This window comes from Hemiscyllium ocellatum, chromosome 32 (assembly GCF_020745735.1).
Source record: "Hemiscyllium ocellatum isolate sHemOce1 chromosome 32, sHemOce1.pat.X.cur, whole genome shotgun sequence".
In the NCBI taxonomy this organism is placed as follows: domain Eukaryota; kingdom Metazoa; phylum Chordata; class Chondrichthyes; order Orectolobiformes; family Hemiscylliidae; genus Hemiscyllium; species Hemiscyllium ocellatum.
The window spans coordinates 12,306,160-12,326,211 of NC_083432.1; the positions used below are offsets into that span (position 1 = coordinate 12,306,160).

General features: G+C 41.8%; 1 protein-coding gene across 1 annotated transcript in view; it reads right to left on the reverse strand.

Moving 5' to 3' along the window:
• The window catches only part of tlk2 (tousled-like kinase 2), a 218,499-nt gene that overhangs the window by 160,159 nt on the left and 38,288 nt on the right, over positions 1-20,052 (reverse strand). The window contains exon 2 of the mRNA XM_060849077.1: positions 6,744-6,829. Within this exon, the coding sequence (XP_060705060.1) occupies positions 6,744-6,824 (81 nt within the window). The 5' untranslated portion in view covers positions 6,825-6,829. The remainder of the gene's footprint in view (positions 1-6,743; positions 6,830-20,052) is intronic.

Below are 20,052 nucleotides of genomic sequence, written 5' to 3' on the forward strand. Positions count from 1 at the left end.
CAAAGAGCAGAGGTGAACCTGGACTATGATTTGGCTTATTTTTACATTTGAGCAATGTAGTGGGAAACTTGAAACAGCTAGAATTGAGTGACCAATGTTCAGGTGGGTCACAGTGGAACAGCAAACCTGATTGGGGAAAAAGAAAAAAAAAAGTGTTCATAATCCAGAATTCACATCGCTTTCAGACAGTTTAAAAAAAACAGACATTTGCAAACACTTTTCATGAATTCTGAAGGGAGTACACCCATCTGAAGGGCTCAACAACAGTCAAAGCAGAAACATTTTAAAAGCCAGTTTTCACCATGACACGATTGTAGTACTGATAATGCATTATACAAAGAAAATCAGAATTAATAATCAAATCTGCAATGAAATCTGGCCATTGCTGATTGGTTCAACCATCATGACACTAATTTTCTCCCCAAACACCTTTCTCCTTATGCTTTATCTGCCTTTGTTATCATAGTAAGATGCCAGAGGAGTGGTACCATTGTACCATTATTAAAATATAGACATGGGGATAGAGCGGGAAATTACAGGCCTGCAAAATCTAACCTCAGTGGAGGCAGTTATTAAAACGAATGCGGAGTGACAGAACAGCAGAGATTTATCAGAGTTAGTCAGCATGAATTTGCTAAGGGAAAGTTATATTTGACAATTTAGTCAAATTTTGATACTGCAACCCACCATGTTGATGTGGGCAACCAACTTGATTTGGTCTACATGAACTTTAGCAAGGCTTTTGATAAGGTCCCACAAGGCAGACTAGTCAAGAAAGGAAGTGCTTTATTAGCGGAGACAGAAAAAACAGAGGGTGACAGTAGAGGGATGCTTGTGCGACTGGAGATCTGTTTCCACAGAGGTTCTACAGGCCTCAATCTTAGGCCCTTGCTGTTTGAGGTGTACGTTAAATGATTTAGATTTGAAATATAGGAGATATGGTCAAGAAGTTTGTGAACAACATGAAAATTAATAAGATGTAAATAGTGACTTAATGTAATCATATCAATGGACTGGTCAAGTGAATACAGCAGTCATAAAACGGAATTCAACCCAGAAAAGAGACAGAAGTAATACATTTAAGCAGGGCTATCCAGCTAAAAAGATTACATCATGTATGATAGTACCTTCTCGGGTACTGAGGCTGAGCGGCAGATTAGGCAAGAGCAAAGAGGTTTATACTGGAACCTGTACAAAACACTGGTCTGGCCACAACTGGTGCACTGTGTGCCGTTCAGATTACTATATTACAGGAAGGATATGATTTGAGAGAGAAGACGCAGGGATTTACCAGAATTCTTCCTGGGGCTGGAGGGCCTGAGTTAAGACAGACAGAGATGGTTTTCCTTGGTGCAGTGAAGACAATGAGAGGAGTTGATAGAGGCATATTTAAAGATTTAAGGGCGTAGATAATTTGGCCTCCTTTTCATTAGTAGACCATATCTAACTCGTGTAAATCTGTTTGGTGTGCCACATAATCCACAAATCTGCAAATTTGCTGTACCTTGGCTCAGTGGTAACCCACTTGCTGCTGAATCATTATAGTTCAAGCTCTACCTCAGAGACTTGAGCACAAACTCCAAGCCAATACTAACAGCATCATACATCTTTCATGCTGCACAAAACGATACCACTTTTAGATGAGCTGTTAATTTGAATGACTTATCTTTCTGTTCCTGCATCATGTTCTCTGGCAACATCCAGAGACTTATACCTGGTCACATCCTCTTTGTCATCTACATGTTGCCTCTCAGTGACAAAATTCAAAAATTACAACACTAGTCTTCACATGTATATTGGCAGCACCTAGCTCTTAGTCACCATCAACATTGTTTATGCCTCCACTGTTGCTACATGATCAGATTGCTGATCCGACAACCAATACCAGATGATCTGAAATTTCCTCCAACAATTGGAAAGGTCGAAAATCTTCTTATTTTGTTCACAGTTCCCACTGCAAGCTCCATGCTCTAGCTATTGACTCCATCCTTCTGCCTGGCAACAGCCAAATATTATTCTGTTGGTAATCTTCAGGTCATTCCTTCCCAGAGGAGAACAGACCTCATTTCCATGCCATCACCAAGACTACTGACTTTCACCTCTAAAATGTCACGACTTCATCCCCATCTTAACTCATCTGCACTGAAACCCTTATTTGTGCTTTCTTTACTTCTAGACTTGACTATTGCAATACATACCACCCGCAGTAAACTGGAGGCGACCAAAACTCTGCCGACCAAATCTCGAGTCACATGCTCGATCACCCTGTGCTCACTAAATCTACATTAGCTAGCTAACAAGCAGGACCTGGATATTTAAACTTTAATCTGCAAATCACTCAGGTTTTGCCTCCCCAACCCCATTGTCTCCTCCAGGCCCACAACTGGAAGATATTTAAGTCTGGCTTCTTGTGCAATCCCAATTATAATCGTTCGGTTACTGGAGACTATCTTCAGCTGCCGAGGGCCAAACTCTTGAATTTGCACCCTGCACCTCCACACCTCACTTTCCTCCAAGATGTTTCTATTTACTTACCACCAACCTATATCTTTGACTACCCTCTGGTCATCTGACCTCTACCCCATGTAGGTCATTGCTAAATTTTGTTTTATTACAGTTGTGAAATATTTCAGGATGTCTCATTACATTATAAAGTGGCTATATAGTTTAGTAGCAGCAACAAGCACGTGAGGTCCCAATAGCTCTCTCAAGGTGAGCATAAAAAGAACACATGGCTCTACTTCAAAGAACAAAATTTTCACAAGATTCTTGAAAATAATCATTTTTCAATCAACATGAGTAGATAATACTTTAATCATGCCTCCTGTTTTTGTTTCATTGCCAAATTAGCTGCCACATTTCCTTATATTACAACAGTGACTGTATGCCAGACCCGGGGTATTTAATTTTGAGATGCCTTGAAGTTGTGAAATGCAATATATAAATGCACATTATTCCCTTCTTTAGCTACTGTTGATTGTTAATTCCAATTAGCTCTTCTCAAATCTGTAGCAGGGATTACTAGAAGGCAAGCGTGAACACAAACCTGGCTGATCTTCCCAGAATGTTAATTGAGACACTAAGGCCTATCAGAACAGGTCTATAGACAATAGGTGCAGGAGTAGGCCATTCTGCCCTTCTAGCCTGCACCACCATTCAATATGATCATGGCTAATCATCCTTAAATCAGTATCCCCTTCCTGCCTTATGACCATAACCCTTGAGAGCTCTATCCAACTCTTTCTTAAATGAATCCAGAGACTGGGCCTCCACTGCCCTCTGGGGCAGTGCATTCCACACAGCCACCACTCTCTGGGTGAAGAAGTTTCTCCTCATTTTTGTCCTAAATGGTCTACCCTGTATTTTTAAGCTGCGCCCTCTGGTTCGACACTTACCCATCAGCGGAAACATGCTTCCTGCCTCCAGAGTGTCCAATCCTTTAATAATCTTATATGTCTCAACCAGATCCCCTCTCAGTCTTCTAAACTCAAGGGTATACAAGCCCAGGCGCTCCAGTCTTTCAGCATAAGGTAGTCCCGCCATTCCAGGAATTGACCTCGTGAACCTACACTGCACTCCCTCAATAGCCAGAATATCTTTCCTCAAATTTGGAGACCAGAATTGCACACAATACTCCAGGTGTGGTCTTACCAGGCCCTGTACAGCTGCAGAAGAACCTCTTTGCTTCTATACTCAGTCCCTCTTGTTATGAAGGCCAGTATGCTATTAGCTTTCTTCAGTACCTGCTGTACCTGCATGCTTGCCTTCATTGACTGGTGTACAAGAACACCCAGATCTCTTTGTACTGCCCCTTTACCTAAATTGATTCCATTTAGGTAGTAATCTGCCTTCCTGTTCTTGCCAAAGTGGATAACCATACATTTATCCACATTAAACCGCACCTGCCATGCATCTGACCACTCGCTCTGTCCAGGTCATCCTGTAATCTCCTAACATCCTCCTCACATTTCACCCTGCCACCCAGCTTTGTATCATCAGCAAATTTGCTAATGTTATTACTAATACCATCTTCTATATCATTAATGGGCGGCACGGTGGCACAGTGGTTAGCACTGCTGCCTCACAGCGCCTGCAGACCCGGGTTCAATTCCCGACTCAGGCGACTGACTGTGTGGAGTTTGCATGTTCTCCCCGTGTCTGCGTGGGTTTCCTCCGGGTGCTCCGGTTTCCTCCCACAGTCCAAAGATGTGCGGGTCAGGTGAATTGGCCAAGCTAAATTGCCCGTAGTGTTAGGTAAGGGGTAAATGTAGGGGTATGGGTGGGTTGCGCTTCGGCGGGTCGGTGTGGACTTGTTGGGCCGAAGGGCCTGTTTCCACACTGTAAGTCTAGTCTAGTCTAGTCTAATCTAATATATATTGTAAAAAGCTGCAGTCCCAGCACTGATCCCTGCAGTTCTCCACTGGTCACTGCCTGCCATTCCGAAATGGAGCCGTTTATCACTATTCTTTGTTTCCTTCAACCAACCAATTTTCAATCCAAGTCAGTACTTTGCCCCAAATACCATGCGCGCTAATTTTGCTCACTCACTTCCTATGTGGGACTTTATCAAAAGTTTTCTGAAAGTCCAGGTACACTACATCCACTGGATCTCCCTTGCCCATCTTCAGTTACATCCTCAAAAAATTCCAGAAGATTAGTCAAACATGATTTCCCCTTCATAAATCCATGCTGACTCTGACCTATCCTGTTACTGCTATCCAGATGTGTCGTAATTTCATCCTTTATAATAGACTCCAGCATCTTTCCCACCACTGAGGTCAGACTAACTGGTCTATAAATTTCCTGCTTTCTCTCTCCCACCTTTCTTAAAAACTGGTACAACATTAGCCACCCTCCAATCCGCAGGAACTGATCCTGAATCTATCGAACCCTGGAAAATAATCACCAACGCATCCACGATTTCTAGAGCCACCTCCTTCAGTACCCTGGGACTTATCAACCTTCAGACCTAACAGTCTCTCCAACACCAATTCCTGGCAAATATAAATTCCCTTCAGTTCAGGTCCTTCAGCCACTGTTACCTCATGGAGATTGCTTGTGTCTTCCCCAGTGAACACAGATCTGAAGTACCAATTCAATTCTTCTGCCATTTCTTTGTTCCCCGTAATATATTCCCCTGTTTCTGTCTTCAAGGGCTCAATTTTAGTCTTAACCTTTTTTTTGTCTTTCACATACCTAAAAAAGCTTTTACTATACTCCTTTATATTTTTGGAGTTTTCCTTCGTACCTCATTTTTTTCTCTGCATATTTCCTTCTTAGTAATCCTCTGTTGTTCTTTAAAAGCTTCCCAGTCCTCCATTTTCCCACTTATCTTTGCTATGTTATACTTTTTCTCTTAACTTTATATGTTTCTTAACTTCCCTCATCAGCCACAGCCACCCATGCCTCCTGAGCTCAGTTAACTCAGCAAAGTTCAAGGGATCAAATCTGGAAGCTCCTAGATTGAAATGGATAAAATACTTCATGTTGACTCACAAGATAAGCCAGTGCTCTGGAATTTTGTAAGAGAACTATTGCTTACTGTGCATCATCTGATTGAGAGCATCATTAATGTCTACATTTTAAAGGCATAGAGTTGTACAGCAAGGAAACAGACCCTTCAGTCTAATTTGCCAACTACATATCCTAAATTAATCTAGTCCCACATGCCAGTGTTTGGTCCACAACCTTCCAATTCACATAGCTATCCGAATGCCTTTTAAATGTTGTAATCATGAAGTCGAAACATGTGGTGCTGGAAAAGCACAGCTGGTCAAACAGCACCTGAGGAGCAGGAGAGTCAACATTCCAGGCATAAACCCTTCAAGAATGAGGAGGGGGAAGGGGGCTAAGAGATAAATGGGAGGTGGGGGTGAAGTTGGGGGAGGTGATAGGTGGATGCAGTGGGAGGCAATTGTGAAAAAAGGTGGCAAGAAAGAAGATGGACAGGTAGGACAGTTCAAGGAGGGTAGTGTACCAGCCTCAGCTACGTCCTCTGGCAGCTCATTCCACACATGCACCAACCTCTGAAAAAAAATGTTGCCCTGAGGTCCCTTTTATTTCTTTCCCCTCTCACCTTAAACCTACACCCTCTAGTTTTGGACTCCCCTACCCTGGGGAGAAAGTCTTGGCTATTCACCCTATCTATGCCCCTCTCAAATTTTGTAAACTTCTACAAGTTCACCCCTCAGCCTCCAACACTTTAGGGAAAATAGTCCCAGCCTATTCAGCCTCTCCCTACAGCTCAAATCCTTCAACCATGGCAAAACATAATAAAAGAATGTTAAGCCACAATTGTGTAACCTAACAGCACAAGGCAGCAGTTCAGAAATTGCGACATTAATCTTCTTTATATTCTATTTGCTAGTTGATAGCCCTGCTGCCTCACAGCGCCAGGTACCCAGATGCAATTCCGGTCTTTGATGACCGTCTGTATGGACTTGTACATTCTCAGTGTCTGTGTGGGTTCCCTCCCACAGCCCAAAAAAAAGTACAAGTTAGGTGATTGTTGCATAATGTCCAGTGATGCACAGGCTATGTGGATTAGCAATTGGAAAATGCAGGGATGGAGCAGGAGGACTGGGTCTGGGTGGGCTGCTCTTCGAAGGTTTCGTGCAGACTTGATGAGCTAAATAGCCTCTTTCTGTACTGTAGAGATTTTAATGATTTTCCCATTAGAGTTTGGGTTTGTACTGGAAGTCAAATAGTATTTTACCACCTCATCCTGCAAAACAAAAACTCACCTTGGTGACGCCCATTCCAGTGAATCTTGCTTCCAGCAGCTCCTGTCGCCGTGGGTCCAGACTGTGCAATTCTTCCATCATTTCTGCTGAAAAAAAAATTCAGGTACATTACATATATTCCCATATATATATATGCAAATATAAACTTGTCACCCCTGTAGCACTCTTCACTTCAGCTCTGAGGCATCAATAGCTCTCACTTACATATCCCTAGTTCTTCAGAAACTCCATTTTCCAACTGATCACTTCCTTACTTCCAAAGTTTAAAGCTTTCCTACTCAGCTTTGAACAGTATGTCTTTTAAAAAAAAACAGGATCAAAAACAAAAACTCATGGATAAATTGGAAAGCAAATCATGGCTGAACTCATTTCTTCAATTATATCTCTTCACCCAAGAGCCACACAACACTGACTAACCCATGTGCAATTTCATTGGCATTAAGGTTTTATTCTGCAAAGGGGGCAAGTGGGATGAAACACTTCATAGTCTTGAATCACCAGGTCAACAGCAGTGATACTGTCGGGCTAAAATGGGCAAACTGACTTAACTGTCACCCAAACAGTACCAGCCTACCTACCAATGGACTCCCACATTATCCAACCAGAACTACAGCAACACCTACAGTCTAAAACAGATTTAGCAATAAACATTTGGTTGTTTTTGCTTTGGTTCTTGATTCCAGGAAAATCGAGCAGCTCAGGCATAGACAGGATGTTTAATAATTAGCTGGCACAAGCCAGTACAGACGCATAAATTATCATAAGTCTGATATTATCCTCTGTACCAATCACTGAGCTGGAAGCTGATAGATCCAACTACTACAAACAGCACAGACTACTTAGGAGGAAGAAAACAGCGTACAGGGAGAGGAGACCATTCATTCATGGAGCATGTGCTGGCTTCTTAAAGTACAAAAAAATCCAGTTACTTCCACTTCCTAGCATTTTCTCCCCTTCAAGTATTTATCCTTCTGAAGGGGAATATTGCGTCTGATTCAACATCAATCAGGCCACTCATTCTAAATTCAAACTACTTAAGTATATAAAATTGTTTCCCTCTGATTTTTTTTTGCCAAACACCTCAATTATCTTTCCACAGATTTAAAAGAAATGAAAACATTGGTACTGATTGCATCTCAACTATAAATCAAGGTTTGTATTAAAAAGGCGGAAGTCCTGTTTCAAGCTGGATTAAATTACAAGGGCTAACAAAGTAGTATTAGCTACTAGAACAAAGATTTGGCTTTAGCACGAATGCCTCAGAGTTTGAATAAAGTCAACATTTAAACCAGGAAACAACCCTGAACCTAAACATATTTTTGTTCCTTCATCACGACCAGGGCAAAATCCTTGAACATTATCTTCGACTTGATACAAGTCCTTGGAACTCCCTCCACGGTCATATGGACAGGAGTTCTCAGGTGGCTGCTCAGTACCACCAAAGGGATTTAGGAGTGAGCAATCAATGCTGGCCTTGCCAGTGACACCCAAACTCCCAAAACACAATAGTCACAGAATAGTGATTCATACTTTCGAGTGTAATATTACAAGATGTGAAAATAAAGTCATTATTACGTTACCACCATCAGGCTGCTCTCTTATTGGACAGACAACTGGTGGCGATTTAACCAGAGGTTGTGAGTGTGTGAGTGCGAGACAGAGAGAGAGAGAGCTTAAACCTGCCATCTCACTGAGCTAGCTGACTCTCCACTGCAAACGCACTGCATTGATCAGGTACTGTGTTTTCGAAAAGATCTTAAACTAATTGCTAAACTGATATGCCTATCCTAAAAGGGTAGATAGACTGAAAAGATCTGACAGCATTACAGTATTTGAAAAGTACACAAACACTTTGTTACTGTATATTCGTAGACTGTGTTTCAGAACATTTATTCCCTAAAATCACTGCTAAAGATTCATCTTATGGCTACACACAAATGGTCTACACACTTGATTTTACATGAAGCACCCTGGGACATTGCTGCCTCTATCAAATCTCAGTTCTTCTGGAGGCAGATCCAGATCCATGCTTCACCTGGATCTCAAAGAAACCCAAGGCCACATCTGTTGTAATTTGCATTGATTGCAGTCATTTTGCATATACCAACAAGTTTCAGTAGCAATAATTGAGGATCTTCTTCTCAAACGTCAGCTGTTCCTGATTTTAATAAATTTTGAATGTGGGGGTGAGAATGTTTATAGGGTATAGGCAAGCAGGGAAAGAGTTAAGTTCTGAATTTTGTGAAACAAGAGGTTCAGCTGAGCATGACTCAGATCAGATAACTTACAGTAAACAATGTAGTGCTGGTGGCAAGGGCAATGGGTTAACAAGGTGAAAAAGTATTCATTACATAGAGCCATTTAACAAGAGGAGGTAGCATTCAGTGTGTAATGGCAGTTAACAAGGTGAAAAATATTGTTATATGAAGTCAGTTATTCACTGTGTAACAGTTGACTGTTTAATCCTTACTATTGGCACTCACTGATTGTACAGTCACCCAATTAATCTCTATGTTGCCTTATCCGGATACTCCTCCCTGTGAAAGGACTATATAGTTCACTGAAAAACTGTTGTTCCAGCCAAGACCGTGAATTCCTGTCTCTGTGCACATGGGCGATCATTCTCTCTCCCTCCAGGGCCCGGAATAAAGATGAAGGAGGTAAAACTACACAGCGTCTCTGAATGTTTTGCTTCGACTGGGGGCAAATGGGACAACAGAGGAGGGACAAATTCATGTTCCATCATTTAAAGGCAGTACCACTGATTGCAACTGAATTCTTTTATAATATGAACTACTTCTAGATACACCAAAAAGAAAAAAAAAGGTTAAAAATCAAAACACCATTTTACATTAAAGGTTGGATAGAAGTTTGAAATAATTATTTTTATAAATGCAGAAGTTTGCTTATATGAAACTAACTTGGAAAATGGTTTAGAAATCTGTCAATACAGTATGCATTTAATTTTTTTGTAACTTGAGTTAAGATGATTACAAGTTGTTAATTTTACAAGATCACATCATTCTATTCTTCACCTTTTTCTGTTACTACACAGTTTCTCAATGCGGCTGAACCCAAATCTCCATTTCCATGTTCTGTGCACTTACCTTCCTCCTCTTCCAACACAGGTTAGAAAAACATCACTGGATTAAGGTTTAAACCTTATCATCCCCGCTCCCCCTCTCTTCCCCCCCCACCCTTCCATTCACCCAGATTGGTTTCAAGGTTTGACCAAAGGAGGAAGGAAAGAAAACCCAAGAGAAAGTTAATCAAGTGCGTATTCATTGATGTTTTCAGATTGCTTACAAGAGACTGTATAACAACCCAAGAGACGCAAAATGATTATTAATGCTAATGAGAAATAGCAAGTGGAACACAAAAGACAGAGTACAGAATTGAAAGAGAGGGTGCATACGTTAAGGAATTCTGGAAGTACATACCCACCCAACATTATCCTCTTAACTAAAGATTTGTTTTAAGTTATGAGTATGTGACCATTGTAAAGATAGTCCTCTGTATGCTCGTTGAAATACTCGGAGGACTGGTGCGAAAGGGAAGAAGCTTGGAGCAGATCAGTCACCACCTTATAGAATGGCAGGGCTGGCTCAAAAGCGCTGAAAAGCTGACACCTATTCCTTACCTTTTTACACTGTAGTAGAATCAGTTTTAGGGTAAGTTTTGGCTTTTTTGTGATGGAAACAAAAGCACCAAATTAGCTCAGATCAAAACATTGGTAGAATAAACAGGTTTATCCAAGATGTGATTTAGGACAATCAGTCTGATGACTGAGGTAATAGATAAGGATGTGATAGTTTGATGCTGATCTAATGTTTTTGTAATTCATTCACAAAATGTTGGCCAAGGGCTTATGCCCAAAACGTCGAATTTCCTGTTCCTTGGATGCTGCCTGACCTGCTGCGCTTTTCCAGCAACACATTTTCAGCTCTGATCCCCAGCATCTGCAGACCTCACTTTCTCCTCCATGTCAGTAAAGCCCACATGCACTGCCCACACCAAGAGGCCCTGATACTGTTGTAGTGGGCCTTCTTTGTTTTGGTGCACTTGAGTTGCTTACTTGACTACTTCCGAAATTAAATTATTTGATGGGAGAATTGGACTCACTTGGTGACCAGACTGAGCAAACTAATAAAAGCCAAAAAAAACTGCAGATGCTTTAAATTAGAGACAAAAATAGGAATTGCTGGAAAACCTCAGCTGGTCTGGCAGCATCTGTGGAGAGAAATCAGTTAACATTTCGGGTCGAGTGATTCTGAGGAAGGGTCACTCAACTTGGAACTTTAACAGATTTCTTTTCACAGATGCTGCCAGACCTCCTGAGCTTTTCCAGCAAGTTCTATGAATGAACCAGTTAGGTTATATATGTGGACTCAAAATATTACCTTGCTTGGTCTCCATGGATGCTGCCTGACATGCTGTGATTTCCAGCATTTTTTCTCCAATAGGTTTTTAAGTATATTCTGACAGGAATCTTGCTAATATCAACTTGTTTTTTTGTTCAATTCCAGATTTTAATTCAAATCCTTATGTTTTCATGGTTCAATTGAACTCATTTTCTGAGTTAGTCCAGCAACATAAAACATCACGCTACAGAGAAAGAGAGATAGGCAAGAGGGGGAAAATCAGTTTGTATCCCAAAGAATGATTCTTTCAGGGACACTAGAAGGACAAATCATTGTTAGACAAGTTCTGGGTCCAAAGCAGATGGGAAAATACAAATCAGGAAAGGGTCAACTGAGATAAGCAGCAACATAGCTTTAGGAGGACAGATTCAAGCCATTTTAAAAGCAGCATACGGAGCGACAAGCATTAAATGAACCATGGTCAGCAGCACAACACTTTGGAATTTTGATTAGAGCCACTTTGATTAGAAGTAACAGCCAAAGGACAGATTGGAAAAATTTAGGGAATTCTGCTGTAAAATATATTTAAAAAGTCAAGAAAACAGAGGTTGGAAATGGGATGGTTGTTTGGAGGCAAGAGGTCTTTTTGTTCACCCCCGTTTTAAAAGTTGCAGGGAATTATGACATTGGTTTGGAAGTGGATAGTGCATACGCAGAAAAACATTTACAATACCAGTTACCATGCAGAACACAAAACAGGAAACTGGCTGATCTGCAATTTAGTGCAAATGAGAACAAAAGTTGGCTCACATAATGAAGATCAACACATGGAGTGGAGAGTTGGGCAAAGAGGTGAAGGTGAACATCAATTGGGGTCCAAGACCAGGGCAGGGAACTTGTGTAAATGTTGGGTTTAGCAGACAAGTGGACAACTCAACAGAAAACTTATTTTGGGTACAGGCCTGACTCAAAAATAGTGATAGAATGCTATCTGCACTTTCTAGCAAGATCCTAGCAGTGGATTGGTTGTGGAAGGCAAGAGAGGGGCCTACTAGGTTGAAGATGATGTAGTACAAGATCTGGGTGATAGATAGCTAAACCAGTCATGTCCCTCAGAAATCAAAAGGACACTGAGCTGAATGTAAGAGTAAAGACTGAGACATAGATTAATAGGCAAAGTGGGAGACAGTAAAAACGGTGCTACTGAACACCGAACACAGTGCAGCACACTGTACAGGTCTGCCAGCCAGTTGGTTTATGTCTGTCTAGATTTAGTACACACCACACAAGCCACCTTCCATTCTTATTACTTTGTACTTCACTGTTCTTATATCCATCAGCAATGCATTAACCCTCTGACTAAATACGTCAATGCTTTCTGCATTAACCACACCACAGAACAGAGTGTTCCACATTTTACCAGCGTGTAACAATATTTCTCATGGTTCCCTTATGAGGCCTTGTTCTGATTTCTATTGTTAATTTTCTTGAGCTGGCACTTAACTGAATCAATAAAAAAATTCCATCTAAATTTTGAAAAGTAGTGAAGATATACAACTTCACATTAGAATGCAAAACTACATTTTGGACACTAGGTCAGACACATTTATAAAATAATTTGTTTGAATTTGGAAACTAAAATGTGATGAGCAGGAAAGCAGTACTAGAGACAAAAGTTTCCTATCCAATCTTGTCTGTGGTGAGAGTGTTTCTTATGCAGTTACAGATGCAAAACAATCTTACAAGATGCAGCTAGTCATTAACCTGGAATCTAAAATTTGCAAGTCATTATAATTCCCTTCTGACTAACTTCAAGATTTTACAAGCAACTTCAATTACTTAGGTTTAACTAATTAGACCATGTTTCCCACAGGAGTCAGCTGAGCAATACTCTTTTAAAAAAAAAGAATAGGTCAGGTTAAGCATTTATTCACCACGTTGGTGCTCTAGGCAACACATGAGCAATGCCACAGGATATCCACTAGTGCAATCAAAATAATCTTCAGCAACAGCAAACCAATGATAGCAAACAGCAAAGATTTCAAATAATCCATAATAACTCTGCACGTCCCTGACGTACTTCTAGACATTCTCCTCTCCTTAATTTGGTACGTCAAAAACAGATGACCGTTTTATTTATTTCATTATCCACTTATTTTTCTGCCCTAGCCATCAATACAATGGTGGAACATGTTGTTACTTCTGTTGTCATGACTGCATCCAAACCCTGAATCTAAATGCCTAATGTTTTATTATAGTCTCTCTACCGGAGAATAAAATAAAACAAATGTACATTTTGTCCACTTAAATTAACTTTAGTTGAAATTTCTAATGCCTTAATTTCCCCTTTTTGAAAAAGATCATTCTCCCTCAGCTGCTGTGCAATAATTCCAGACATCAGGTTCCACCATTAACCTGTGACTCACCAGAACCCAGACTTCCTGGAGATGAATGTGCTCTAGTGACCTGGAATGGGAATACAAATGCAGCTGCTGCCCTCAGCTGAGAAACAACAGCTAAATATGCAGCAATTCTCCCAGAAAAATATACCTCCTGCTTCCAAGACCTAGTTTCAAAAATCACAATTTGCACTGTAAACAAACAAGCCAAGGTGACAAAAAGCTGAAAGGCCTGTACTGCATATACCAAGCAAGATTGATAACAAATTGAAATGGATGCAATTGGCTTTGCCCCTAACAAGACAAAGCAATTATTGTTTGCCACTGAATGTATTAACTCAATAACCTCTGATAAATTTTATATCTACAGTCTGAATAAAATCAATATTTCAAAAATCAATAATAGTTTGCATTTGACTGGTTTTTAAAAAATTCAAGAAGAATATAAAATCATACCAATGTTTTTTGTTATGAATTGCTTTTTCTTAATTGTTTCTTGGAAGATGTTTGCTGGCAAGATGATCATTTATTGTCCATTGTTAATTAGCCTTGAAGACGTGCCATCACAGCCAATAAAAGAAATCAAAACAGAACTCTTACACATAGGTTGCTCTAACTTTATATCATAGAGTCATAGAACTATACAGCATGGAAACAGACCGTCTAGTCCATCTCATCTATACTGAACAGATTATTAATAGAGTCCCATTTGCCATCATTTGGTCCAAACCCCTCTATTCATTTCCATCCAGATGCCTTTTAAATGCTGTAATCGTGAAAAGCGTGGTGCTGGAAAAGCACAGGTCAGGTAGCATCCAAGGAGGAGAGTCGATGTTTCAGGCACAAGCCCTTCATCAGAAAGGTGGAGGGGCAAGGGGCTGAAAGATAAAAATTGGGAGGTGGCAAGGTGATAGGTCGGTGGGGAGAGTAGAGTGGACAGGAAGGAAGAAAAGATGGATAATAGGCCAGTCCAAGAAGGCAGTGTACTTTGTCTGGCAGCTCATTCCATACACACACCACCCTCTGCATGAAAAGGTTCTCCCTTTTAAATCTTCCCATCACCAGGGGAGAAAATAGCCTACTGACTTATTCTGATAACTATGACCATATACAATTCATTTAGCATTAAATTTAAATACACTTTATGCACCATAGCCCACTTGGATGCCAAACACCAGTCCACTTTGCAGAAATTTACTTCACCTTGAGGAAAATGTCAGTTCACAGAAGGGTCACTCAATTAAATTCCAGAGATGAGATGAGTGGTTCGTTTTATGAGGAATGGTTGAACAGTGTTGGCCTATACTCAGGAGTTTAGGAGGATGAGGAGATCTAATGGAGGTATATAAAATGGGTCGCCAAAGTAGACAGTATGGATGAATCCCTTTGGAAGATTTTTTTAAAATTGGTTTAAGCCAAAGTACACAATATTTAAAAACAGGTAAGGAATTAATTATTTCAAAAAAGGATTGTGAATTTGTGGAATTCACTTAGCTCAGATAGCAGAGGACACCTCAAAACACGTGCAGATACAACAATTTCAGCAAGATCATGGAGAGATGATGGGCAAAACATTTTGAACAGTATTGTAACAGTGTTAATTAGGCAGTAACTAGGAGATAGCACTTCCTCATTGCAAGTTGATGATCAATTTATGCTTTACTTATAGCATGCCATTTAGGGATTAAAAAATTTCCAAAAGTATTTGACTACCATTGCTTCATACAAATGTGAGGAACTATGCTTGGAGCACAAAACATTCCATGACAGCAAGGCAGGATGAAGTTCTCACGGCATTCTCGAGTACAACCCTGGTTTCCTTCCTGCTAAATTCACTGACATTATTAGGCATCACCAGATATTTAACACAAGTAGTTTCTAAATCAAAGCATTTACATTACACAAAGGCATTTTGAATGGTGTGTAACTGATATTTTTCTGTATTCATCACATTCCTTTAATTTCCGTTTGTTTGTTAGAGCAGAATACATCCAGGGATCTCAACAGCACCTTAAATTATGAAAACATCTTAGAAGCTCTTCAGATTGTGAACTACATTTGCAGTATAAGAAATTTTGATTTTTTAGTATTGTGCAGCTGTTCCATTTACCTGGAGACTACGACCATCTTTCCTAACAAGACAAAAAGATGAATTGGAGGAGAAGTACAAAATGCGGAGGACTTAAAAGCTTAGTCATAAGTTTACTAGTCACGCTCAATGATATAGACCATATCAGATGTGTTGTCCAGGGACAAATTTGGTCTCTCAACACTACGTTGTATGCTTTGTGAATGCACTACCAAGAGATATTGTAGTGAACAAATTTCAGATGGGGAAGCAGTTGTGATACTTAACACAACCAAAATGTCCTAAAAAAAAACTTGTGTTTCTGTTAAGTACTAAAATGAGGAAAACGGTGCATAGCGAAATGGCATAAGAGGCACCCAAACCTCTCTTTGCAGCAATGATGAATTTCAACAGGTTTTTAAACAGTGCAGCTGTCGCGCCACCAGCAACCTCAAAAATGAAAAAAAGAAATAAATGGAACAAAACTAGGAATTGCTCCAGAAGCTCAGGAGATGGATGAAAGCAAGTTTTACTTCCAGTCACCCTTCTTCAAAACCCAAGCATCAACTTCATTTTCTCTGCCCATCTGGTTTATCAATTTCTACTTATATTTCACATATTCAGCATTTGAAGTTCTTTGTTTCAGTTAGAGAAATAAATGAAGCTCAGGTTGCTTAGAGTAACTTTTCTCTTGAGCATACAGGTTGTAAAGGGTGATCTAACTGACATGTTTATAATTTCAAGGATTAATAGGCTCAGTTCTGAATGAGTTAAAGTCATAGAGGTGTACAGCACACAAAGTCTGCACCAGTCAAAAACAACCGACTATTCTAATTCCATTTTCTAGATCTAGGCCCACAGTCAAGACATCACAAATGTACATATAAATACTTAAAAATGCTGAGAGTTTCTGACTCCATCATTCATAGAGGCAGTGGAGTCCCAGATTCCCACCAGTCACTAGGTGAAAAAAGGAGGTTGGTGCTGGAAAAGCACAGCAAGTCAAGGCAGCATCTGAGGAGCAGGAGAATCAATGTTTCAGGCAAAAGCCCTTCATCAGGAACAAGGCGGTGAGCAGAGGGAATGGTGAAATTGGAGGGGGGGGGGGGGGGGTGAGCTGAGACTGTGATAGGTAAATGGAGGAGAGGGTAATAGTGATAGTTCATAGAGGAGGGTGAAGCAGATAGGTGGGAAGGAAGATGGACAGGCAGGACAGTTCAAGAGGGTGGTGTCAGGTTGGAGCTATGATAAGCTGGGGCAAGGGGGTCGAGGAAACTGGTGAAATCAACATTGATCCGTGTGGTTGGAGGGTCCCAAGGCAGAAGGGGAGGCATTCTTCCTCCAGGTGGTGAGGGAGTGGTGATGGAGGCGGCCCAGGACCTGCATGCCCTTGGCGGAGTGGGAGGGGGAAGTTGAAGTGTTCGACTACTGGGCAGTGGGGTTGGTGGGTGCAGATGGATGTGGAGGGCTCCTTTGGGGCCTTGGACAGAAGTGAGGGTGGGGACGGGGAGGTGTGGGTGCAGGTTTTGCAATTTCTGTGGTGGCAAGGGAAGGTGCTGGAAGGGGAGGGTGGGGTGGGTTGCTGGGGCGCGTGGACCTGATGGAGTTCTGGAGGGAACGATCTTCACGGAAAGCGGATGGGGTAAGGAGGGAAATACATCTCTAGTGGTGGGGTCTGTTTGTACGTGTGGAAATGGCAGAGGATGATGCGATGTATATGGAGGTTGGTGGGGTGGAAGGTGAGGACAGAGAGGTTCTATCCTTGTTACGGATGGAGGGGTAAGGTTCAAGGGCAGAGGGGCAGGAAGTGGATGAGGGCACCAACCATGTGGGAGGGAAAACTGCAGTCTTTAAAGGAGGAGGCCATCTGGTGTGTACTGTGGTGGAACTGGTCCTTCTGGGAGCACATGTTGCAGAGGCATTGGGAATAGGGGATATAATTTTTACCAGAGGCAGGGTGGGAAGAGGTGGAGGCGTAGTGCAGGTACCTGTGGGAGTCAGTGGATTTGTAGAAGAGGTCAGTGTTCAATCGGTCACCGGTGATAGAGATGGAGAGGTCCAGGAAGGGGAGGGGTGTGTCTGAGGTGGTCCAAGTGACTTTTAAGGCTGTGGCGGAAATGTGTGGAGAAGTTGATAAACTGTTCAACCTCCTTGTGGGAGCATGAGGTAGCACCAATACACAGTCAGTCAATGTCGCGGAGGAAAAGCTGAGGAATAGTGCCGATGTAACTGTGGAAAATGGATTGTTCCATGCAACCGATAAAGAGACAGGCATAGCTGGGGCCCATGTGGGTGCTCATGGCTACCCCTTTTGTCTGAGGAAATGGGAGGATTCGAAGGAAAAATTATTGAGGGTGAGGACCAGTTCAGCCAAACGATGCGTATGGGACACCACCCACGCCCTCCACCCCTTCCAAGACATTTGTTCCCCAGTTCCCCAAGCCTCATCTTCAGAATGGACATCCAGTCCCTATACGCCTCTATCTGCCACGACCATGGCCTCTGTTTCTTCATTTCCCTGGCATACCCACCAGTATCCTTCCACGGACACTCATTCCTCTGCCTCTGCTCCCAGTTCCACCATAGAACACATCAGATGGCCTCATTCTTTAAAGGCCACAATTGCCCCTCCCACATGGTTGAAGATGCCCTCCAGCACATCTCATCCACTTCCTGTACCTCACCCCTTGAAGCCCACCCCACCATATGTCCTCACCTTCCACCCCACCAACTTCCATATACACTGCATCATCCTCCACCATTTCCGCCACTTACAAACAGACCTCAGAGACATATTTACCACCCCAGCCACTTTTCGCAAAGACCATTCCCTCTACAACTCACTTGCCAGGTCCATGCACCCCCTCCCCCCCAAACTCCACCAATGCACCCTTCCCTCCCAGCACCTTCCCTTGCCGCCACAGGAATTGCAAAACCTGCGCCCACACCTCCCCCGCCTCACTTCTGTCCAAGTCCTCAACAATGAGGTTAGACCAAAGAGTGTTAATGGATGTTATCTACCTGGACTTCAAGGTGGCCTTTGCAAGGTGCTGCACAGGAGGTTGCCGAGTAACATAATGGTCCGTGATGTTAGGAGGCAAGATGCTAACATGGATAGAAACTTAGCTGTCTGGCAGAAAATGGGGATAAACGGATCCTTCTCAGGATGATAGCTGGTGACAAGTGGTGTCCCGCAAGGTTCAGTGTTGGGACCACAGCTCTTCACTTCATCCATTAATGATCTAGATGAAGGAACGGAGGGAGTTCTGGCCAAGTTTGCAGACAATACAAAAGATGGTAAAGGGATAGGTAGCATTGAAGTGGCAGGGAGGCTGCAGAAGGGTTTGGACAGGTCAGGAGTGGGCAAAGAAGTACAATGGAGTACAATGTGGTAAAGTGTGAGGTCATGTACTTTGATTGGAAAAAAAAGAGGTATGGACTATTTTCTAAATGGGGAGAAAATTCAGAAGTCTGAAGTGCAAAGAGACTTGGGAGTTCCAGTCAAACTTGCAGGTTGAGTCAGTAGTTAGGAAGGAAAATGCAATGATGATATTTGTTTTGAGAGCATTTGGACATAAAAGTAGGGATGTAATTGAGGCTCTAAGGCTCTCTAAGATTCCTGATGAAGGGCTCTGGCCCGAAACGTCGAATTTCCTGTTCCTTGGAGGTTGCCTAACCTGCTGTGCTTTAACCAGCAACACATTTTCAGCTCTGATCTCCAGCATCTGCAGACCTCACTTTTTACTCTAAGGCTCTGGTCAGACCACATCGAGTATGATGTGCTGTTTTCGGCCCATATCTCAGGAAAGATGTACTGGCCCTGGAGCATGTACAGAGAAGGCTCACAAGAATGGTCCCAGGAACGATCAGTTTAACATATGAGGAATGTTTGAGGACTGTGCCTATATTCAAATGGAGTTTAGAAGGATTAGGGGTTGGGGGATCTATTTGAAATTTACAGAATGCTGAATGGCCTGGACAAAGATGATGTTGGGAAGATGTTTCTATTGATAGGAGAGAATAGGATCAGAGGGCATAGCTTTAGAGTAGAAATAAGGAGAAATATCTTCAGGCAGAGTGTGATGAATCTATGGAATTCATTGCCACAGAAGGCTGTGGAGGCCATGTCATTGAGTACTTTGAAGACAGAGATAGATAGGTTCTTGGGGATCCAGGGTTATGGGGAATGGGAGGGGGAGAAAGGGTTTGAGAAACCTAGCAGTCATGATTGAATGACAGAGCAGACTCGATGGGATGAATGGCCTAATTTCTGCTTCCATGTCTTATGGTCTTATCTGCAGTTCTTGGTTTCAGTCTTTAACTCAAAACCTTGAGTTGTAGTGGGGAAAGAAGCAGAAAGCTGTCTTCTATAATTTGAAACAAAAACTTCAAAGTTATTTGTTGCAATTATAAGATGGAGTTTTTTTTCTCCTCACCTTTGACAATGAAGGCATGGAGCTCTTTTGGAAATAATTACCCTG